Source organism: Schistocerca serialis, unplaced genomic scaffold (assembly GCF_023864345.2).
Source record: "Schistocerca serialis cubense isolate TAMUIC-IGC-003099 unplaced genomic scaffold, iqSchSeri2.2 HiC_scaffold_1451, whole genome shotgun sequence".
Classification (NCBI taxonomy): domain Eukaryota; kingdom Metazoa; phylum Arthropoda; class Insecta; order Orthoptera; family Acrididae; genus Schistocerca; species Schistocerca serialis.
Window position 1 is genome coordinate 1,683,201 of NW_026047682.1, and position 19,381 is coordinate 1,702,581.

The 19,381-nt window shown below is 42.6% G+C and overlaps 1 protein-coding gene across 1 annotated transcript in view; it reads left to right on the forward strand.

Moving 5' to 3' along the window:
* LOC126443331 (uncharacterized) overlaps nt 1–19,381 on the forward strand; it is a 62,639-nt gene that overhangs the window by 12,550 nt on the left and 30,708 nt on the right. Inside the window, exon 2 of the mRNA XM_050090925.1 lies at nt 18,334–18,461. Within this exon, the coding sequence (XP_049946882.1) occupies nt 18,459–18,461 (3 nt within the window). The 5' untranslated portion in view covers nt 18,334–18,458. The remainder of the gene's footprint in view (nt 1–18,333; nt 18,462–19,381) is intronic.

Below are 19,381 nucleotides of genomic sequence, written 5' to 3' on the forward strand. Positions count from 1 at the left end.
AATAACCCTGTGACGAAACGCGACGCTCTTCTTTGGATCTTCTCTATCTCCTCCGTCAACCCGACCTGGTACGGATCCCACACTGTTGAGCAATACTCAAGTATAGTTCGAACGAGTGTTTTGTAAGCCACCTCCTTTGTTCATGGAATACATTTTGTAAGGACTCTCCCAATGAATCTCAACCTGGCACCCGCCTTACCAACAATTAACTTTGTATGATCATTCCACTTCAAATCGTTCCGCACGCATACTCCCAGATATTTTACAGAAGTAACTGCTACCAGTGTTTGTTCCGCTATCATATAATCCTACAATAAAGGATCCTTCTTTCTATGTATTCGCAATACATTACATTTGTCTGTGTTAAGGGTCAGTTGCCACTCCCAGCACCAAGTGCCTATCCGCTGCAGATCTTCCTGCATTTCGCTACAATTTTCTAATGCTGCAACTTCTCTGTATACTACAGCATCATCCGCGAAAAGCCGCATGGAACTTCCTACACTATCTACTAGGTCATTTATATATATTGTGAAAAGCAATGGTCCCATAACACTCCCCTGTGGCACGCCAAAAAATGGTTCAAATGGCTCTGAGCACTATGGGACTTAACTACTGTGGTCATCAGTCCCCTAGAACTTAGAACTACTTAAACCTAACTAACCTAAGGACATCACACACATCCATGCCCGAGGCAGGATTCGAACCTGCGACCGTAGCAGTCGCGCGGTTCCGGACTGCGCGCCTAGAACCGCTAGACCACCGCGGCCGGCTGTGGCACGCCAGAGGTTACTTTAACGTCTGTAGACGTCTCTCCATTGATAACAACATGCTGTGTTCTGTTTGCTAAAAACTCTTCAATCCAGCCACACAGCTGGTCTGATATTCCGTAGGCTCTTACTTTGTTTATCAGGCGACAGTGCGGAACTGTATCGAACGCCATCCGGAAGTCAAGGAAAACAGCATCTACCTGGGAGCCTGTATCTAATATTTTCTGGATCTCACGAACAAATAAAGCGAGTTGGGTCTCACACGATCGCTGTTTCCGGAATCCATGTTGATTCCTACAGATTACATTCTGGGTTTCCAAAAACGACATGACACGCGAGCAAAAAACATGTTCTAAAATTCTACAACAGATCGACGTCAGAGATATAGGTCTACAGTTTTGCGCATCTGCTCGACGACCCTTCGTGAAAACAGGGACTACCTGTGCTCTTTTCCAATCATTTGGAACCTTCCGTTCCTCTAGAGACTTGCGGTACACGGCTGTCAGGGGGGGGGGGGGGGCAAGTTCTTTCGCGTACTGTGTGTAGAATCGAACTGGTATCCCGTCAGGTCCAGTGGACTTTCCTCTGTTGAGTGATTCCAGTTGCTTTTCTATTCCTTGGACACTTATTTCGATGCCAGCCATTTTTTCGTTTGTGCGAGGATTTAGAGAACGAACTGCAATGCGGTCTTCCTCTGTGAAACAGCTTTGGAAAAAGGTGTTTAGTATTTCAGCTTTACGTGTGTCATCCTCTGTTTCAATGCCATCATCATCCCGGAGCGTCTGGATATGCTGTTTCGAGCCACTTACTGATTTAACGTAAGACCAGAACTTCCTAGGATTTTCTGTCAAGTCGGTACATAGAATTTTACTTTCGAATTCACTGAACGCTTCACGCATAGCCCTCCTTACGCTAAGTTTGACATCGTTTAGGTTCTGTTTGTCTGAGAGGTTTTCGCTGTGTTTAACCTTGGAGTGAAGCTCTCTTTGTAGATGACCTCACAAATAACAGTGGGATTGATATACTTTGTCTGAACACCATGTAACTGTGGTGATGGATAGTGTCAGTATAAATTAGTATAATTTAGCCTCTTACACTTCCAGATATAGCATGGATAAAGGAGGGGTTGCCGTTTACAAAAAAAAAAAAAAGGATATAAGTACAAAACTGTAGAAGTACGCAAATTCTGCATTGATCAGCACTTTGAAGTTTGTGCATATAAACTACAGCTAGATAATGTAGTGTTGATGCTAGCAACAGTGTACAGGTCCCCATTAGGAGATTGGGAGCTAGTAAAAAAGTTTAACTACCTATTACGCTGTCTGTCAGCCAAAAACAGGAAGTTGTTAATCTGTGATGATTTCTAAGTAAACTTTCTAACCAGTTCAGATCGGAAAAGTGTAAGTGTTATTAATTGCATACAACATAGAATCAGCTATCAATTTCCCTACACGTATAGCTCAAGGCAGTAGCGCTCTAATAGATAATGTATTTGTACGGCAAGAGGGTGTAAAACTGACACATGCTTTCACATTGATAAATGGATTATCAGCCCGTGATGTACAATTGATTAAATTAGAAAACACAGCAAGGTGTACAGTTCAGAAACCATGAAATAAAACTGTAAGGTTGCTCAGCCCAGTGTTTATTGAGCACTTCAGAGAAAATTTAAGAAATGTTAATTGGGGAGATGTGTATAACGAGCCAAATGCACTTGTGCCCGGGCGTGGCCCGTGAGCTGATGTCTTGGCCACCCCATTTCTACACTCCTCGTTTCTTTTGTAATTCCAGCAAACACTAACACCTGTATTCGTACTGATAACTAATTTAAATACAACCTACTGGTGAATTTTGCTTAATAGGTATTCGGCCACTGTCCATGGCATATTTGCGTGCCTAAGACTTCGTCTCCTAAATGTGGAGGCACCACCAGAGGCAATAAACAATGACACAACACTTAACTTGTGGAGAGAGACCTATCCGAGATTTCAATTCTGATGTATTCTAGAGCTTCCAGCAGATAAGGGCAACGCTAAAATGCTCATGAAATAATGAACCTACTGCAGAAAAACTTGCGTTGTATTACAACCACGAAGGTACAGTGAGATTAAAAGCAATCTCTCAAGATCAGTACTTAGGGTAACGCATCAGCTAGTAAAAGCCTCTTCGATTTCTCTCACCAACTAGAAATGTCTTACTACATCAGAACTGGTCCCATCAAGATTGTGTGGTATACCAAAAATTCACAAACCTGTCATTCCATTAAGACCAGTTGTTAGCGCTATGGACTGCTCGACAAGCGTGACTGCCAAATACCTGGCCAGTCTTCAACAGACCTCTGTAGCAAAAAAAGACGTATAAAAGGTTCAGTTCATTATACAAAAAATAGAATCCTTCATGTCCATCAGATATTAGCCCATTTAGACGTTCTATTACTGCTTACTATAGTTGCTCTTAATAAAACGATGTCACATATGGAATTTACACTCTTAGACAAAAAAAGGAACACTCCGTGAGGGAAATATCCGGAAGGTACAGAAAGTAGTAGTTGTGCTGTACATGAGCAGACAAACAAGTGAATGACTTCTTCAAGAGGGAAGTTTAACAAGTTAAGTAAGTCAATAATGCGTCCTTATGTAAGCAATTTTTTATCTTGATATTGATTGACAGAGTTGTTGGATGTCTCCTTGAGGAACATCATGCCATATTTTGTCCAAATTCTGCGGTAGATCGTCAAAATCCCGACCTGGTAGGACGTCCCTGCCTATATCGCTCCAATTATTCTCAATTGGGAAGAAGTCTGGCAACCTTGCTGGCCAAGGTAGGGTTTGGCAAGTCTAAAAGCAAATAGTAAAAACTCTCCCCATATGCAAGAGGGCATTATTTTGGAAAAAAAGTTAGCCAAGAATGGCTTACCTTGAAGGCAGCAAAACGGGGTGTAGAACAGCATAGACGAACTGCTGTGCTGTAAGGGTACCACAGATTAAAACCAAAGAAATCCTGCTGTGAAAAAAAATGACATCCCACACCATCACTCGAGGTTGTCAGACCATATGGCGGACGACAGTAAGATTGGTATACCACGACCATCTGGGGCATCTCCAGATGCGACTTCGGCCAGGAATCTCATTGACTGGAACAGTCTTCTATGATGAGCCTCGCTTCTAATTGAGCCCCAGTGTCCAGCAAAGATGTGTCTGGAAACGCCTTGAAGACTTGGGGGGGGGGGGGGGGGGGTTTCCAACCTGACTGTCGCCCGCCATGAAGCCCAACAACCGAGAGTGATGGTCTGGGGTGCCGTTCACTTTCATAGCAGGACCACTTTAGTAGTCACCCACACAGCAGAGCGGTACGTCGACGATATTCGATGTTCCACGTCCAGTTTTGTTGTCCTTCATGGCAAGCCATACTGACATTACGTATCAGCAAGGTAATGGCCGCCCACACACACAACGAGTGTTTCTATTGCTCGCCAAACATACCTTGACTAGGAAGGGCGCCAAACCTCTCCCCAACTGACAACGTTTGGGGCATACCGGGCAGGGCACTCGAACCATCTCGGGGTTTTCATGACTTAAGCTGCCAGCTGGACATGATTTCGGACGATGTCCCTCAGGAGGACATTCAACAGCTCTGCCAGTAAATGCGAAGCCGAGTAACTGAGGCGGACCAAAGTGTTACTGACTTCACTCAGTTTGTGAGGCTCTCGAATAAATCATCCAGTTTTCTGAAACTGTATTCATTACAGGAAACACACTCAGCACAGTTACAACGGAGTTCTATATGTAAAACTGGAAGGAACAGCTCATCAGCCCAGCAAGAAAAATTACTATCGTTGGTTTTGTTATATTGATGACACTCATACTTCGTTATATAGCCTCATGGACAAAAAGAACTCGGACTTTCTAAACTTTCCGAATGATATTAGTTATAATATAAAATCCAGTATAGAAAAAGAGAAAGAAGAAATATTTTAAAATGTACGGCTACTTAGAAAATCCACAGATGTTAGGCACAGAAGGTCTGCAAAAACCTCACTCACACATGTGGATACATTCACAAAAATTCCAGTCATTGTCACAAACTGAAAAGAGCGGTAATGAGAACATTGGTGGGCTTGGCTTAAATAATGTGTCACCAGAGTAGTTGGAGGAACGCTCCGACCATTTAAACACTACTTTCAGAATAAATGATTAATCTGAGAAAGAGATAAATAGGGCAATAAGTCCATAAAGGTATGGAGCTTCTCATGAAGAAGAAACAAAGATTTACTCTCATTCGTAAAAGCAGTCATGGTTCACATGATCAGAGTACGAGGAATACATAGTATTGATGCAGTGTTTATATCAATTACGAAGGAGCGTGAATGTTTCGAACACTGTAAAGAATGTACGGCCAGCACTTGCCACAGGAGGAATATATAAATTGTCTTGCACACACAGTGAAGCACACATGTGTAGTACCCATTTCTTGCTTAAGGAACAGAAGAGCAGTTGTCATTTGCGAAATAGCAATAAATCGGCAGTTGCAGAACATCCACTGGGACCAGGGAAACTAAAAATTCGTCTCTGCAATACGGAACCAATATTACTGTGCTTGAATTTACAGAGAGGACATTCAAATTCCAAAGCACGAAAGCAACTTTAACGGAAAGAAGAATGAGAGAAATTAGACTAGTTGCTGACCTCAGTGCTGAATACAGAAACCAGCGCCAAGTGTTCCCCGGCAGAAGCTCGACAACGCACGCACTCGTGACTCTGCGCTCTTAAGCAGCCGTCTGATGACATCACAGGGATCCGAACAAACAGTTCAGCTTGTACAGTTTGTAGAAGTTTCAAACTGCTGCCTGAGCCTTTTTAGCCTCTGAAGATGTCTCCAGCATTTGGAGACGGAACGTTAGAGACCTTTCCATTTTTTTTTTTTTTTTGAGCCATCTGTCTTCTCATTCGTTTGATGTGGTCCACTAGAAATTCCTCTCCTATGCCAACCTCTTCACCTCAGAGCAGCACTTGCGACCTACGTCCTCAATTATTTGCTGGATGTATTCTCCAATTTCGTACCATGGAAGTCATTCCTTGATGTCTTAGCAGATGTCCTATCATCGTGTCCCTTCCACATATTCCTTTCCTCTTCCATTCTGCGCAGAACCTCCTCATTCCTTACTTTGTAAGTTGACCTTATTTCGAGCATTCGTCTGTAGTACATCATCTCAAATGCTTTGATTCTCTCCTTTTCCGGTTTTCCCACAATCCAAGTTTCACTACCATTCTAGGTTCTGCTCCAAACGTACATTCTCAGAACATTCTTCCTAAAATTAAGGCCTATCTTTGATACTAATAGACTTCGCTTGGTCAGGAATGCCTTTTTTGCCGGTGCAAATCTGCTTTCGATGTCCTCCTTGCTCCATCTGTCATTGGTTATTTTGCTGCCTAGGTAGTAGAATTCCTTAATTTAATATACTTCGTGACAATTAATCCTGATGTTATGTTTATCTCTGTTCTCATTCCTCCTACTTCCAATTCCTTTCGTCTTTTTTCGATTTATTCTCAACCCATATTTTGTACTCATTAGACTGTCCATTCCATTCAGCCCATCATGTAATTCTTCTTCACTTTCACTTTCAGGATAGCAATGTCATCAGCGAATCGTATCATTCATACCCTTTCACCTTCAATTGTAATCCCACTCCTGAACCTTTCTTGTATTTCCATCATTGCTTCATCGATGTACATACTGAAAATACAGGGGAAACACTACATCCCTGCCTACATCCTTTTTAATCCGAGCACTTCATTCTTGGTCATCCACTCTTATTGTTTCCCTCTTGGCTTTTGTACATATTGTGTATTACCTGTCTCTTTCTACAGCTTACCCCTATTTGTCTCAGAATTTCTAACACTTTGCGCCATTTTACATTGCTCAACATCTTTTCCAGGTCGACAAATCCTATAAACGTAACTTTATTGTTCTTCAGTCTTGCTTCTATCAAGGACAGCAATGTCGGAATTGCCTCTCTGTTGCATTTACCTTTCCCAAGGCCAAATTGATAGTCATCTAACTCATCCTCAGTTTTCTTTTCCATTCCCCAATATATTATTCTTGTCAGCAATTTGGATGCATGAGGTGTTAAGCAGACTGTTCGATAATTGTCGCACTTGTCAGCTCTTGCAGTCTTAGGAATTGTGTGGATGGTATTTTTCCGAAAGCTAGATGGTATGTCGGCGGACTCATACATTTTACACACCAACATGAATAGTCGCTTTGTCGCCAGTTCCCCCCAATGATTTTAGACATCCTGATGGAAAGTTATCTACCCCTTCTACCTTATTTGATCTTAAGTCCTCCAAAGCTCTTTTAAATTCTGATTCTATTACTGGATCTCCTATCTCTTCTAAATCGACTCTTCTTTCTTCTTCTATCACATCAGACAAATCTTCCCTCCTCATGGAGGCCTTCAATGTACTCTTTCCATATATCCACTTCCTCCTCCTTTTTTGACGGTGAAATTCCCACTGCACTCTTAATGTTACCACCCTTTGCTAACAATTTCACTCAAGGTTGCTTTGACTTTCTTATGCGCTGACTCAGTCCTTCCAACAATCATTTCTTTTTCGATTTTTTCACATTTTTCAGGCAGCCATTTCGTCTTAGCTTTCCTACACATCCTGTCTATTTCATCCCTCAGGACTTGCATTTCTGTATTCCTGAATTTCCCTGAACATTTTTGAACTTCCTTCTTTCATCATGGGTAATAAAAGAGATACTTCAGTTATTTTTTTATTTCCCATGGTTTCTTCGCAGTTACTTTCTTTGTACCTATGTTTTTCTTTCCAACTTTTATTATTGTCCTTTTCAGAGATATCCATTCCTCTTCAAGTGGACTGCCTACTGGGATATTCCTTGTTGCTGTATCCATAGCCTTGCAGATCTTCAAGAGTATCTCGTCATTCCTTAGTACTTCTGCAACTGACACATTTGCGTATCGATTCTTTCTGACTTATCTTTTAAACTTCAATGTACTGTTTATCATTACTACATTGTGATATGAGTCTATTTCTGCTCCTGCGTATGCCTTACAATCCACTATATCTTTTCGGAATCTCTGTCGGACCATGACGTAATCTAACTGTAGTTCCCCATGTCACCCAGCCTTTTCCAATTATACATCCTCCTCTTGCGATTAAGAGTATTCGCTATGACTAGCCGAAATTTATTACAGGAGTGAGTCTTTCTTCTCTCTCATTCCCTATCCCAACCCCATATTCTCCAGTAACCATTTCTTCCACGTTTTCCCATAGAACTGCATTCCAGTGTCCCATGAGTAATGGAGTTTCATCTCCCTTTACGTCCTGTATTACCCTTTCAATACCGTCATATACTTTTTTCTGTCTCTTCATCTTAAGCTTCCGACGTCGGCATGTAGTATCTGAACTATCGTTGTGGGTGTTGGTTTGCTGTCGATTGTGATAAGCGTAACTGTATCACTGAACTGTTCACTGTAACGCACTCTCTGCTCTACCTTCCTAAAGAATCCTACTCCCATTATACTGTTTCGTGCTACTGTTGATATTACCATAATAGAAGCCAAAATACGACAGTCACGCCCCACAGCAGAACCCATGGATAGAGACCTGCACCGGTACCTGGTCACCTACACAGCCTTGTACGACGATCGCCAGTCGATGTTCGAAACCTGTGGTCGCCGGTGAACGCAAGCCCACTCCACTGATCCAGATTCCGTTTCACGTGTCCCCTTAGCCAATTTCTTCGCACTCCAAGGTCCCAGGTAGTTTTTTATTGTTGTTCGTAGTGGTCGCCTACTGACCACATTCATCGAGTGAAACTGGCTACTTACTGACTGTGTGGACGAGCCCCCGAGTCGACACCAAACTGAGGGAGTACTTTTACAGACAGAGACTCCAGCAAAACACAAGCGGAACTGAGCCCACAGAGTTCTACCTCCATGATACAGAGGCACACAGGCAGTCATATGTGCCCCTGGATAGGACCAAAATTTCCTGCAGCTACTTCCTTAATTACCTTGGTGCCTCCCTCTTCCTGTCACTGTCATTTATGCAGCACTGCGCGGACCTGTGAAAGTCGTTTGGTTCTATTCTAAATGAACTGCACTACATTCCTGCAAAAAAACTGGGGAGCAAATGTAGACAAACAAAACAACGCTGCAATTTGTCTTGGTTATTGAGCTGTTGCATATTGTGCTAAAGCGTTAAGGAGCCATGTTGACTATTAATGACATTGCTACAACAGCTCCCACTTAGTGGTTGCATGTTCTGTCCAATTTTGTCCCTGTTAATCTCACAATCAAGGATGCCGAGGTGCTAATTCCTAAGACAGGGTGCAATAAGTATTCAGTCCAACTGAGTAAGATAGTGCAGTATGGTCTTTCTTGTCACGAAAGATCAAGATTCAGCCTCATCTAGACGGCACAGGAGAGACATGGCAACGTCTTGAAAACGTGGTATTACAGTGGAAGTGCTGCTCGTGACTATGGCGCCCAGGAGCAGACGGTGAGCCGTGTTGTGGGGGAGCGCCCACTCCATGCCTTTGAAGGCGGTCTGCCGTGCTTGTCCAATCATAGTTCTGGCTGCATGTTTGTATGCGAATTCTTGTATTTCATCAGAAATGATCAGTTCGCCAGAATATGTTAGCAGACTCGCATACCAGCCGTAATTTATGCCAGAATTCCTGTCTGACACCTCGTTTCGTCTCTAATGGGCTGGCGACGTCTATCAATGGGAAACGTAAAAGCTGGAGAAGGGCAAGTTGAGTTTAGTTTTCACTATTCTAGTCTACAAAATACAGTCAAGTTTCAGAGTATCATCTGTCACATAAGCTGACTCCATTTTATTTTGAAAGGTTGAACAACATGGAATGGAACATGACAACGCTGCAAGCGGATGATCTGAGGCATCATATCCTATCCCAGTCAGTGCGTGCTTTTCGGCACATCACAATAGCCACGGCCAGCAGAGAGAGTTGTGCGTGGTTGCGTCCAGTTCAGTTTGACCGGAGGGGCAAACCTGGTGAGTATATTATTTGGAAGTTCGTTATTGTTAAATAAAGCGTAATGTGCTCATTTAGGTTTTCTATAAAAACTCTCGTCGAAGTTAATCAACACATGGTGATGGAGTTGCACCACATTTGAAAATTCTGTCCTAATTAAAGTGCACAGAAATAAAAACATAAGAACTAAATAATAATCACACTGAAGAAAAGAAGCAGTTATCTAATCACAACCGATCGCATCTAACAGGAGAAGATGACCAACCTGGTCTCACATACAAAACGCACACTTGCCAGGTGTGAGCCCCAGCTGTCTATGTCGCACGGAGATTTGGGCCACGATTATGACTGTACGCAGTTAACACCTTCTGACCACATAGCTTTTCAACGCTCGTGTACCACTTGTTTCTGGCACGCTCCGCTGCGTTCGCCCATTGTCGGAGCTCGAACTACTGTACGGTACGGTGAGTAAGAGGTTCGCGTTTATAGTGCCGGTGAACCGACAAGCGACAGTGTTTCACCTCCAGGAGCAGTATACAGTGACGGTCAAATTGCCACGTTTAAACGTCAAAGCTCGCGACAGTTGTGACCGGTAAGCGCCGTTATATGTGGCTATTCGACTAACTCTTACACGAGGCAAAAGAAACTCTATGAGCGTTTCTTTGTGCTACTATTTGTACCTTGCGATTTAGTTGCGGCAGTCATAGAGAAGACCCGTTAAATGGAGAGAAGAATAGTTGATTGACGTTAGACTATTCTTTATGAGAGGATGGCGGTGACAATGATGACGAAACCCTTTCACCACGATCATTGTCGTCAAACAACTTCATTGGCACAACGCGACGGAGACGTAAAATCACCAACTGACTGTTTAGGAAGCTTGCTTTGAAGAAGTAATATTGTCAGATTTCACCTTGCCTCTGTCCGTAACAGAGATCTGTGTGTGTGTGTGTGTTTTATAAAAAACTGCTGCAGAATATGTCCTAAAATATTGCTAAACAGTGTTGACCATATATGCGCATGGCATTGAAATATTATCTGCTCATATTGCTTACCCGTTTTTCATGTTAAATAACATGTGTTCTACTCGAAGAACAAAGTTTCGAAACACATGGGGCAGACGTGACCGGCTCCACGCACGTCTTCCCACACTTGCGACGTGAAGCGGGTCTGAGGGCTCTGGACGTCACCCCGCTGCACAGTACTCTGCACTCGTGCATCAGGCAGCTGCAGTGGGGCGCAGCCAGTGGCAGGCAACCTGCACCTACAGAACTCTAAAAACTCTGCATTCAAGACGTCTAAAATGAGTATTATCATAAGTACGGCCATTTATTTTAAGAGAGGGCGGGTGTTTGGCATCTAGGGTTGAGATCTCGCAAGTGTACGTTTTTCTCCTTACAAAACAAGGTCCAGTTAGTTATGTTTACGTGGAAGGTTACAAGTAATAAACATGAAGGTTGAGGACAGATTTCATTCGATGTCAGATAAGGAGAGATCATGCTGACACAGGAGTAGAGCACACCGCCTCTAGCCTCGACAAGGGCCTGAGTTGGCCGACAAAGAGAGTCCACGAGTCTCTCCAGTTGTGTCGTGTCCTGCTGACGTCACTCAACAGGTCCCGTAGAGCCGCCAGACCGCAGCGACGTTGAGACCGCCGCTGTCCACACGCTGGTCGCAGACATTTGCTGTGAGGCTGAGACCGGATGGCTTAGCGGGCATGTCGGGATGCGGCAGAACGGCTGAGTGTTCGGCCGTCCAGCCAGGAGCGTGTCCACGTGGCCCTGTGAACACGGCTGCTGTCTTGGGAGCGTCCCCAGGGCACTCAGCATGAAGGTAGCGCACAGGTCCCGATTAAAAAATCACTATGCGATGTGATGCGATCTAGACTGCTCGCTCACTAAACTTCAGCACAGATCTCTGACACGTGACGTTTTAAGACCCCCGTTCATTGTCGTTGCGATAAAAGTGACAGTGCAGGAAGGTACTGTAACTTTTCCGAAATTTTTGGACCTTTAATGCCATACGCTACAGAGCGTACGGGGATCCACTACACGATGCCAACCCCAGCAGAACAGACACTAAGAGTCGCAAGAAACGACAGAGCCCGTGTCCTTAGAAATAGTGTAAAGTGCGTTATAAAAAGTGGCGGAATTTGGCACATTGTGTACATTTATTTACTTCTTCATGCGTTTATTCCACCTGATAAAATTAAGGCATTCGTGCACTCTCTTATATATAACCTGACATCTCAATGAGTCAACATTACGGCATGCGAAGTACACAAGCAGCAGACGGTAGTGATAACTATACTACTTCTGCTAATAACAACAACAACAACAATGGAGACACATAAGAACACACGTTTCTCTTGATGCGACATCCACATCTGTTGATACACATCCCAGTGATAAAATCAGCTGCTGATGTACAATTTTGCAACTGTAGCAGGTATTATCACTGATGACAGAAATTAATGTATGGGGTTTCATAAATTCCACATGTTGTGCTTTATATCAGAATACACATACTACGAAATTGTAGCTCTGCATCTTTAAGTTGACTTAGATGTAAAGCAGTGTAACTGTTTCAAACTGTGGATGCATTACTTTTACATGTTTGATCGCCTTTCTTTTAACAAATTACATAATGATAAATATATCAAAACTTTACGTACTGCAATTACATGACATTATTGCTTCAGTACAAACAGTCATGATTGCACACGACGTTTGGCCTTGGAGCGGAGTGGAAGAGGGGGGAGTCCCTTTCTCTCTCCCTCTGTCGCTCTTTGCTTTAACTCGCAACCGTCGGTAGCTATAGAAAACTCTCGCTTCCCCACGGGAGGTATGCTTCGAAAAGGATGGAGGCACAGGAAAGTTCCATCTGAGGTTACGTCCTGGCGAGACTCTTGTTAATACTCGTACATCTGTATTTATGGGAAGAATTGTCCGATTATCTATGTCTAGAAGTCGAAATCTATCGTTTTCTAAATCCTGCTCTTCGATTGTGTGGCACACCTAGGGCCAGACATAAGCTCAGATGTCAGTTGAATTGCGATGAAGAGTGGATTGAAGTTTAAGAGAATGGTCTGGAAGAACAAAATGCGGAAAGGAGTGGGACACTAAAGTGCAAAGCAATCACGAACTTCATTTGAATTTCTCTTGGGCTGTAGATATTACGTTGATGAATACCACACAGGCAGTTCATTTGAACAGAAATGGACACCTATGAAAAGGGCATCGTAGAAATTGGACAAACAAAGATAGATATAAGGAGCTAACGGAAAAGAAACCTTGGGAAACAGAAAAAAACACAGCAATTGATCAGCAAATCATTGGCGAAAGTGTCAACCAAGAATTATTGAAGTTGGCGTCTAGAATATACGAGAATGGCGCTATAGCATTAGATACAACCCTGAAGATATAAGCAGATACTTGCGAGGCCTACCGCACAATGAGCATAACACCTCATGTATGGAATTTGTTGACAGGAATAATATATACAGAGGAATGGAAAAGATAATAGAGGATATGATAGATGACGATCATTTTGACTGTCAGAAGGCTAATAGCACAAGAGGGCGGCACGTCTGACATTGTAACTGATGCGGGAAGCAAAACTTGGAAAATAAAATGGACACATTCATAGGCCCTGAAAGGAAAAGCATCCGGAAATGTAAAATTTTGCAAAATGTTCGGAATATTGAGAAAAATAAGAGTAAGTTGCAAAGAAAGACGGGTAATACGTACAAGAACCAAGAGGAAACAATAAGGTTGCATGACCAAGAACAAAATACTGTCCCATCTTCCTACCAAAGCGTTTGGTATGTTCCATTCTTCACTGATTCTGCTGAGAACCTCATCATTTTTTCTTTTATGAGTCCATCTAATTTTCTACATTCTTCTCTAGCACCACATCTCAAACGCTTCGATTCTCTTCCGTCCCGGTTTTCCCACTGTCCATGTTTCACTTTCATAGAATACTGTGCTCAAAACTTAAGGGGTAGATTTTGGGAAAGTCGCCCAGAACTGTGGGTCAGGGGAAACTTACTGTACGAGATGAGAAGGGAAGACTAATTGTTGAGGACTGCATCGGACGAGATTTGAAAACCTAAGGGCTTAAGACAAGGTGATATGCACGACAGAGATTACTGCTAAAACATTGATCACAAGTTATTAAGAGTGAGAAGGTAAGCACATTGTACATAACAGAGGTGGGATGGGGCGGTGAAAAATAGATGGGAATGACATTGAAAGATGCAGGAAACTGAAACGGAGTGAATCAAAGAGTAGTTACAGTGATAAAAAGCTGGATGGCGAGAACCAAGAACACGTTGTAGAGTTAGTTCTCATCTACGGAGTCTTGAGATACTGGTGTCTGGGGGAGGAATCCAGGTGGTGAAACAGGCGCTGGTGTCACGAATGTCACGTCGTAGACCATGCTCTGCAACAGGATATTGTGAGTTACCAGTATATACCCTCAGCCTATGCCCATTCATCCTAATTGATAATGTGATGGTAGTCATGCCTATGTTGAAGGCTAAACAGTGTTTACACAGTAGCTGGAATATGACTTGTATCTTTTCGCAGCTGGCTCTCCCTTTGATAGAATATGTTTTGCCAGTTACAGGGCTATTATAGGAGGACACACTCTTGTTAACTCGAGATCAATGTTTTAGCAGTAACCTCTGTCTTGTATATTAACCTATCTTACACCTTTAAGCTCCCTGGATGCGGTCCCCAACATTCCTTCTCATCTTGTGCGGTAAGTCTCCTCTGACCCGCGGTTCTGGGTGACTTTCCCAAAATCTACCACTTTTCCCCCTTTTCCTAGACCTGTCCAGTCCTTTTCCTTAACCCTTCTTCCTTCCGTTTCAACCCTTTTACCTGCAGAAGGAGCCACTGGCTCCGAAAGCTTGCCAATCACAACAGTTTCTATGTGTGTTCTGCCGCTGCTTCGTGAGTCGATTCTTTTATCTATCCTATTAAATAATTTTATCAATGATTCTTTGATTTCGTTGTTACAAAACTGACAGTTGATGTTAGTTGACTTCGTTTGGCCGTGAACATCCTCTTTGAATGTTCTTCTCTACTCTTCATGTTCTCTTTCATTTTTCCATTATGAGTTAGTTTGTCCTCGGTTAAAATGGCTCTGAGCACTATGGGACTCAACTTCTGAGGTCATTAGTCCCCTAGAACTTAGAACTAGTTAAACCTAACTAACCTAAGGACATCACACACATCCATGCCCGAGGCAGGATTCAAACCTGCGACCGTAGCAGTCTCGCGGTTCCAGACTGCACCGCCTAGAACCGCACGGCCACTTCAGCTGGCTCCTTTGTCCTCAAGGTAGCAGAATTCTTTCAGTTCGTCTTGATCCTCGTCTACAATTCTGACAAGTTGAACACTGATCTGATTTCTGCTAGACATCATTAATTTAATCTTTCTTTGGTTTAGTCTTAATTCATAGAGTCTACCCATTAGATTGTTCATTCTACTCAACATCTCCTACTGTTACCTCTGACTTCCATTGAGAACAGGAATGACATCAGCTATTCCTGTCACTGATAACCTTTCAACATGAATTTTAATTCCATTTCTGAACCCCATTTTTAATTCCGTCATTGCTTCTTCGATGTACAGATTGAATCGTAGGGGCGATTAGATGTATGTCTTTTACCTTTCCTAACCTAATCTGTTTGTTATTGGTCTTCCCACTTTATCCTCTTGTTTGATGTACAAATTGCACGTAACCCTTCTTTCCCTAGAGGTTACACCCATTTTCCTTAGAGTTTCGGAAATCCTGCAACATTTTAAATTATCGTACGATTTTTATCTAACTACAAATCCTACGGACATGCCTAGATTTTCCTTAAGTCTCGCTTTAATCATCAATCGCCAACTGAGAAGTCCTTCGCTGATGCCTTTATCTTTCCTAAAACCAAATTGATCGTCATCTAGCACTTCCTCAATCTACTTTTTCCTCTTATACACATATTCTTGTCAGCAACTTGAGTGTGAGAGCGCTTTAGGTAATTGTGCGGATGTCCTCGCACTTATGTGTCCTTGAACATACAGAACTATGTGAATGATATTTTCAAGAGATACTGATTGTTTATCTGGAGAACCAGTTCGAATAATAATTTGGCTTCCAAATTTCTGAACAATTTTCGAAATTCCTAAGAACTCTTCCACATGCCTTCCACATGATTTGATCGCGAGTCTTCCTGACCCCTGTTTGTTTCTGTGGGCTGCAGAGGTAGGCATCTCGACGACCACTGCTTCCCGTGACGTCTCACGAGGCCACCTGAGGACAGAGCAGCGTCGACCTGACCGCCACAGGCAAAAGCGACTCCCGCCGCTGAACACCACAGAGCGCCCTACACTATGCTGCTTGTGGTGTGGTGTCAGTGGTAGCCACAGATCTCAACCCAGGCTACATCGGTCTGCCTGTGATGGCTGGTGAACTTCTCACCACTCTGTTGTCTCCACCCCAACCCGTTGCTATACATTCTGCAGTCGTTGCCCTACAGCCAGATGCCAGTGTAATGTGTCGGTACGATGCTCTCAAGTCCCTCATGCCGATGATTCGTTTTTTTTACAAAGTCATTAAGATGCACGTTCTTTGGACTTTCTCTTTTGCGATTTGCGCTGAGCAATTCCAATAGCATTAGGAACAGAACAAACATCGTGTACACACATCATTCTCCATCTGTAGCAATGTCTTTTTTGTACTGAAAATAGGCTCGCATAAGAACGAAATGCCAAAAATCTGGCACGGGCATAAAAATAATGCAGTATTTTTCTTAAAGACGTTGTGTCTGCCATTAACTGTAACATTATTTGTTTTCACGACTACATTTTCGATCCTGTGCCCTTTATACAGGTATACAGCAATAACCGAAAGGTGAAGTGCAGATGGCATGTATAGAACGCCACTATCCTCCCACACATGAGGCAGTTATATTACAAAAAATGCTAAAAACAGCACATCACTTGCATCGGGCCACTGGAGGTGTCAAAATTTACAAATCTTCTGACGTGTGTATATCTCACTGTTGTCTCTGTATGTTGAGTCTCCTAACTCAGAGTGTACATCAACTTTAGATGAGCGTAAGGATCATAGCAATGGCAAAGGTAAATTTATTGTTACTGATGTTAACATCACTAACATGAATCCCCTCTAACCACTGTTCATGTTGTTCATATGACAACTGAGGCGGTTGGTGGGGAACATATTCACAAGTCGTTTCTTCTTTGCCCTTAGCAGTGATTGTACATGCCACAGTAAACGTTTTATACCAGAGTATCTTAATATCGTGTTTACATTTGTTGACAAAATTTGGCATTCTGTTTACGATACAAGCATTTGGTGTAAAGAAAAAACATAAGACATTTCTTTATTGCGATAGTGCGTAATAGTACATATGGTATCCATCGTCAAAGGCTTACAGTAGCTTGGCTGCTCATAAAAACATGGCAGTAATAATCATATATATATATATATATATATATATATATATATATATATATATATATATATATATATATAATTTTACATGTGTATTCTTTGTACCACATTAACATCACAAAGGTATAAATCGCATTCACAACAACTTTCGTAGATGAATTGATCCGGTGGACAAATAAAAAGAAAAAGGAGTACAAAAAAAGAGATAAAAACATGTGATGGGATACATGTCACACATTACAGAACATTATGTGTATTATCATGTAATTGTAAAATGTACTGTTAATATGTAAGGTACTGTATCAGTACAAATGTAGTCATACATTTCCATGCTCCTTAGAAAGTTTAGGCCGAGAATGGCTTTTTCAGCTACACTTGCAAAACACCTTATTCAATTTTTTACTGAATTAATAAAATATATTACTTATGTTAAAATAAATACATCCTAAATATAAAAACGTGTATGAGTGGACATAATTCTTCCTCATTTCCATACATATCATACAACTCACGGGAAACACAGTAAAGACTACTCATATTGTAAAACCAGCATAGACACGATTCTGTGCAAATCGTTACGTCCAATGCTTGTCAGTAAGTCAAAGTCAAATAGCCAAACTATACATTCTCATTTATGTTACTTTCTATTATTAGCACGTAAAACTGACTGGAATTTATCTCGAGGTCTCTTATTTCTTAAATCTGTCTTATTGTTGGGCAAGCTGTGTGGGTGATTTTTGAAACAGTTCTACATTTCCACTTCTTCAGGTATTTTGATACTTCTACCAATAGGTTAATTTTTATTACCGGATCTACGTTAGGTGATGGTACTCCTCTCTCTTTGCTTGATGTGCTCTTTAAATTTGTCGCTGGAATATGAGCTTTGTAACGTCCGGTCAAGGTGTCCGTGCTGTAGTAACTCATACGATTACTGACATTGTATATTGATCTAGTTTCAAAAGGTAAATGCTACCTGCATAGACTTTGTGGGGAAGAAAGTGAAAGCTGTGCTTCCTACAGAAGTCTGATCCACCGGCTTGTTCACCAGTCCGTCGTCTCCCGTCTTGTGCAGGACTGCAGGCCCAGGCGGCTGTTTTCCGGGAACGCTTCTCCAGCTACTGGCGGGGCTTGGCGCAGCTGCTCTCACTCGGTGCGACGCACGCCTCACAGCTGTTGGTTCCCCTCGCATTCGAACGAATGGTAAGTGGAGTTTTTCCTCCTCTTATAAACTGTATTATACGTACAGGGGGTGAGAAAATGACACACACCACCTGGTCAGTTCTTGGAGACTGTTTCCCAGTTTACCTTCTTCACACTGTAGCTATCTTTGGCTCTCCAGTTCTAATACTAACCATCTGGAAGAATTCTGAACCAACCTCTACTTCTGTGAGCCTTTTGGGGCCATGATACAAGGAGGCTAAGCTCGGAATGGTTAGAGATCGACGATAATCGTCTGTATTTTTCTTTTCTCGTATTTGCGAGCTACTTCTCTAACAGATTCAGATAACTTTGCATCCAATCCTGCTTTACAAGCTGAAGCATGTTAGCTTCATATTTAGTGGAGAGTGGTCTAGAGTCTCAGTGTGGCACTTCAAGTCGCCATCAGCATCTTCTCTTCCTAAGAATCTCTACTCCATATGGAAGGCCTATAAAATTACTTCTCTCAACATGGAGGTTCGTCAACTTCAAATCTCCTTATTAACCTGTATACATACCACATAATTCATACATGTCGACACAACTGTTCAACGTCTTCCCACCTTAACATTCACGTGACCATTTCCCACGACTCCATGGCCAGACGATAGCGCAGCTGACACTCGTGGCTCGACGCCATTGGTGGCCCCCTGTGCTCACCACTACCAGCCAGCACTGTCCGTGTGAGACGGCAATGCCCCAGCCGCCGCAGCCACAGAGGACGCGCGTCAATAACGAAAACCTGCAGCTGGGGTCCACCAGTTAGCGCGTCTTGCGTCTGCGAGTGGCTTTGTTAAAGGCACTGTGCTACTACAGTCACAACCAGAACATTTTATGAATATGTCAAGGCCAATGAAAATCTCTGTCAAACTAACCTGAAACCGGATACTGCTTTCTGAGAGCATCCATCTCAGTCGTTAGCC